Source organism: Mirounga angustirostris, unplaced genomic scaffold (genome assembly GCF_029215605.1).
Source record: "Mirounga angustirostris isolate CCGP_5_RB_7025 unplaced genomic scaffold, mMirAng1.0.hap1 SCAF_8, whole genome shotgun sequence".
Classification (NCBI taxonomy): Eukaryota; Metazoa; Chordata; class Mammalia; order Carnivora; family Phocidae; genus Mirounga; species Mirounga angustirostris.
Window position 1 is genome coordinate 18,370,091 of NW_026991716.1, and position 4,717 is coordinate 18,374,807.

At 42.2% G+C, this 4,717-nt stretch overlaps 1 protein-coding gene across 1 annotated transcript; it reads left to right on the plus strand.

Annotated features, from left to right (window-relative positions):
• The first annotated feature begins 1,907 nt into the window (after window positions 1-1,907).
• LOC123841045 (ADP-ribosylation factor 1-like) lies at window positions 1,908-3,521 on the plus strand. The gene has a single exon (XM_045870740.3). The coding sequence runs from the start codon at window positions 1,957-1,959 to the stop codon at window positions 2,500-2,502; it is 546 nt and encodes a 181-aa protein (XP_045726696.1). The 5' UTR covers window positions 1,908-1,956; the 3' UTR covers window positions 2,503-3,521.
• The last annotated feature ends 1,196 nt before the right edge of the window (window positions 3,522-4,717 follow it).

Genomic DNA, 4,717 nt, shown 5'->3' on the forward strand with positions numbered 1-4,717 from the left:
CTGGTGTTAAAATTGCCCTCATACCAAAAACAACAGTAAACTACATAAAATATAAAGGCATCTCTTTTCATAGATTGGACAATATGCATCTCAGGTCTGTGATTATTAAGAAGAGGATAAAAAAAGTGATTTGAATCCCATAGTAAACCCCAAATTACCCTGGATCCCTGTTTAGGATAATTATCCTGCCACAATTCACAGAAGAGGAATCCAAGATAGTGGCCTCCCTATTGCATTAAGGAGGTGGATATCTGAATCATGGGCTGCTGGAGTGGCTAGAACTTTCAGTATAAGGAAGTCAGAAAAGGGAGCTTTGCAGAGAGAAGCACCCAGAAATCTGCATGGTGATTCATATAGCTGTGGGCTTGACTGAACATATACAGCACAAGATCCCACAAGGCCTGGAAGAGATCATATGCAGGGCTGAGAATGATGGAAAAAATTATACAGAGCTGGGTGATTTTTAAGTTCTAGCCTTATCTGAACAGAGATCTCAACAAACACCATGGGTAATCAGTAAAAACTCATGACAGTCATGCCTAACAAGGGAAAACCATAGTTTATAAGGGGCATACTAGATAACTAAGTTCAAAAATAAATGAACCCATCAAAAAAATGAACAGAAACATAACAAGTCCAAAATGATTGTTTAATAATTTAACTACCTTCCAAAACAATACTCAAAATTCTTTAAAGGGATGCACCATAATCCAAACTTCTTAAAGTATTATAATTTCTAATATAAAATAAAAATTACTAGAGAATGAAGGAACATGAAATGTTATCCATAGTCAAGAAAAAAAAGAGATAAATAGAAAAGACTCCAAGATAATGTAGATGATAAACTGGAAGACAGGGATATTATAAATATATTTAAGAAGGCACAGATATTATAAATATATTTAAGTCTTGAAAAATACAGTCTTAATTAATGAACTGATGGGGGATCAGTGGAGGAATAGAAACTATTTAAAACAATAAAAGTGAAAATTTTACAATGGGAATTATAATACCCATGATGAAAATATACTGGATTGAATTAACAGCATAACAGAGACAAAAAAAGAGAGGATCACTCAATGTGAAAATACATGAATAAAGGAGCCTAATATGAAAATACATGTTTAAAAGTATTAAAAAGATTACTAGGGCACCTGGTTGGTTCAGTCGTTAAGCGTCTGCCTTCGGCCCAGGTCAGCATCCCAGGGTCCTGGGATCGAGCCCCACATCAGGTTCCCTGCTCCACAGGAAGCCTGCTTCTCCCTCTCCCACTCCCCCTGCTTGTGTTCCCTCTCTTGCTGTGTCTCTCTCTGTCAAATAAAAAAAAAAAAAAATCTTAAAAAAAAAAAAAGATTACTAGACTTTTGTGACAATATCAATAAATCTCCAGAAGAGAGGAGAGTTAAAGATATGTATAGTAATATCAAGAGCAACAACTAAAGGAAAATGGAAAGATATATAATTAAAAATGCAATAGAGGAATAAAAATTGAATGCTATTTTTTATTATCTTAAAATAAGAGAAGAAAGTAGGAGTAGAGGGATAACAACAACAACAATGAAATAAATAGAAAACAAACAGCAAAATGGTATAGACTTAAGTCCAACAATATCAGTTATTACCTTATATGTAAATGGATTTTCAGAATGATGGTTGATTCATCATTAGCAGATACATTAACATAATTCACCATTTTAATATAGCTGAGAAGAAAAAAATCATATGACTATCTGTAAAACAATTGAAAATCCTTGACAAATTTCAAGACCTGCTTCTGGTGAAATAAATTTTAAAGATTTAAGGGCATTTTCATAATATGAATATATATGAGGCGCCGGGCCGGGAGCCAGGGGCCGGGCGGCGGGCGGCGGGGCCAGGCCCGGGCCACGGGAGGCCCTGCCCACCGCGGCGGCGGGGCGGTTTCTCTGGCCAGTGTTGCTCCCACCCGTCTACAGCATGGGAAATATCTTCGCAAACCTCTTCAAGGGCCTTTTTGGCAAAAAAGAAATGCGCATTCTCATGGTGGGCCTGGATGCTGCGGGGAAGACCACCATCCTGTACAAACTGAAGCTGGGTGAGATCGTGACCACCATTCCCACCATAGGCTTCAACGTGGAGACCGTGGAGTACAAGAACATCAGCTTCACTGTGTGGGACGTAGGCGGCCAGGACAAGATCCGACCTCTGTGGCGTCACTACTTCCAGAACACACAAGGTCTCATCTTCGTGGTGGACAGCAACGACAGAGAGCGCGTGAACGAGGCCCGTGAGGAGCTCATGAGGATGCTGGCGGAGGACGAGCTCAGGGATGCCGTCCTGCTGGTGTTCGCCAACAAGCAGGACCTCCCCAACGCCATGAACGCGGCTGAGATCACGGACGAGCTGGGTCTGCACTCCCTGCGCCACAGGAACTGGTACATTCAGGCCACCTGTGCCACCAGCGGGGACGGGCTGTATGAGGGACTGGACTGGCTGTCCAATCAGCTCCGGAACCAGAAGTGAGCCGTGTTCCCCCCCCCACTCCCTCTTTCCACCCTGCTTTACTCTCATGTGGTGTGAGTGCCAGAAGCTGTCTCCATGGTCGGTCACAGTGTGCTTCACCATGCTGTAAATGTGCAGACGCAGCCTGCAGCCGGGTTTTTAGTTAATGTAAATAGTTTTTGTTCCCAACGAGGCAGTTTCTGGTACTCCTATGCAATATTACTCAGCTTTTTTTATTGTAAAAAGAGAATCAACCCACTGTTCAATACTGAGAAGGGATGTTAGGCACGCGGGGCCTCCGGGAGTCGCTGTGTCCAACCAGCCTGGTGCGCCTCCTCTGGGCCTTAGATCTGTGTTGAGATCCATTTTGGTGGTTGGTTTTTAACCTGAACTCAGTGCATTTTTAAAATCGTTACAAATACAAGATAAGGAGAACACGTGAACACACAGAAGGGAGAAACGTGCCTATTGTCGGTTCTGCAGCGGCGGCCAGAGTCTAGTCCACCAGTGGTCCGTTTCCCGTCGGGAACGTGAGACGGGGCAGAACCAGCCATGGTCCGTTCTGCATGGTCACGATAGGGTCCCTGTGATTCGCTGTCTCGGGTCATCCCGCATCCCCTAGCGTTTGTGCTTGTTCTTGTGCTCACACAGCCGCCCAGGAGACAGGCTGGGGGCTGTGGCCACAGCTCACGGACGCTCACGGACCCCTCGGAGGGACCCCGGCCTTCCCTTGGGTCCGCGTGGGCATCTGGCTTGCTCCGGGCTGCCTGGGGTCTCACTAGCAGGAGTGCGGGCGGGCGGGCAGGCCAGTCACCTTAGAGCCTCAGCCCCTGGAGCCCCTGTCTACATGTGCTTTCACTCCCTCAGCCTGCAAGGGTCGGATTTGCCATCGAAACGACGACCTCTACTGTTTTCTTTTGTATTTTGATAAACACTGAAGAAGCTGGAGCTGTTAGACTTTATCTTGGGGAAATCCTCAGAACTGGTTTATTTGGTGTCGTGGAACCTCTTACTGCTTTCAATACACGATTAGTAATCAACTGTTTTGTATACTCGTTTTCAGTTTTCATTTCGACAAACAAGCACTGTAATTATAGCTACTAGAATAAAATCTCTTAACTATTAAAAAAAAAAAATATATATATATATACACACACACACACATACAAAATCTTTGGGATGCAGCAAAGGCAGTCCTAAGAGGAAAGTATATAGCAATACAAGACTTTCTCAAGAAACAGGAAAGGCCTCAAATATGCAACCTAACCCTACACCTAAAGGAACTGGAGAAAGAACAGCAAATAAAGCCTAAACCCAGCAGGAGAAGAGAAATAATAAAGACCAGAGCAGAAATCAATGAAATAGAAACCAAAAGAACAGTAGAACAGATCAATGAAACTAGGAGCTGGTACTTTGAAAGAATTAACAAGATTGATAAACCCCTGGCCAGACTTATCAAAAAGAAAAGAGAAAGGATCCAAATAAATAAAATCATAAATGAAAGAGGAGAGATCACAACCAACATCAAAGAAATACAAACAATTGTAAGAACATATTATGAGCAACTCTATGCCAGCAAATTAGATAATCTGGAAGAAATGGATGCATTCCTAGAGATGTATCAACTAGCAAAACTGAACCAGGAAGAAATAGAAAACCTGAACAGGCCCACAGCCAGTAAGGAAATTGAAGCAGTCATCAAAAATCTCCCAAAAAACAAGAGCCCAGGGACAGATGGCTTCCCAGGGGAATTCTACCAAACATTTCAATAAGAATTAATACCTATTCTTCTAAAACTCTTCCGAAAAATAGAAATGGAAGGAAAACTTCCAAACTCGTTTTATGAGGCCACCATTACCTTGATCCCAAAACTAAACAAAGACTCCATCAAAAAGGAGAATTACGGACCAATATCCTTGATGAACATGGACGCAAAAATTCTCAAAATACTAGCCAATAGTATCCAACAGTACATTAAAAGGATTATTCACCACAACCAAGTGGGATTTATTCCTGGGCTGCCAGGTTAGTTCAACATCTGCAAATCAATCAATATGATACAATACATTAATAAAAGAAAGAACAAAACGATATGATCCTCTCAATAGATGCAGAAAAAGCATTTGACAAAGTACAGCATCCTTTCTTGATCAAAACTCTTCAGAGTATAGGCCTAGAGGGTACATACCTCAATATCATAAAAGCCATCTATGAGAAACCCACAGCGAATATCATT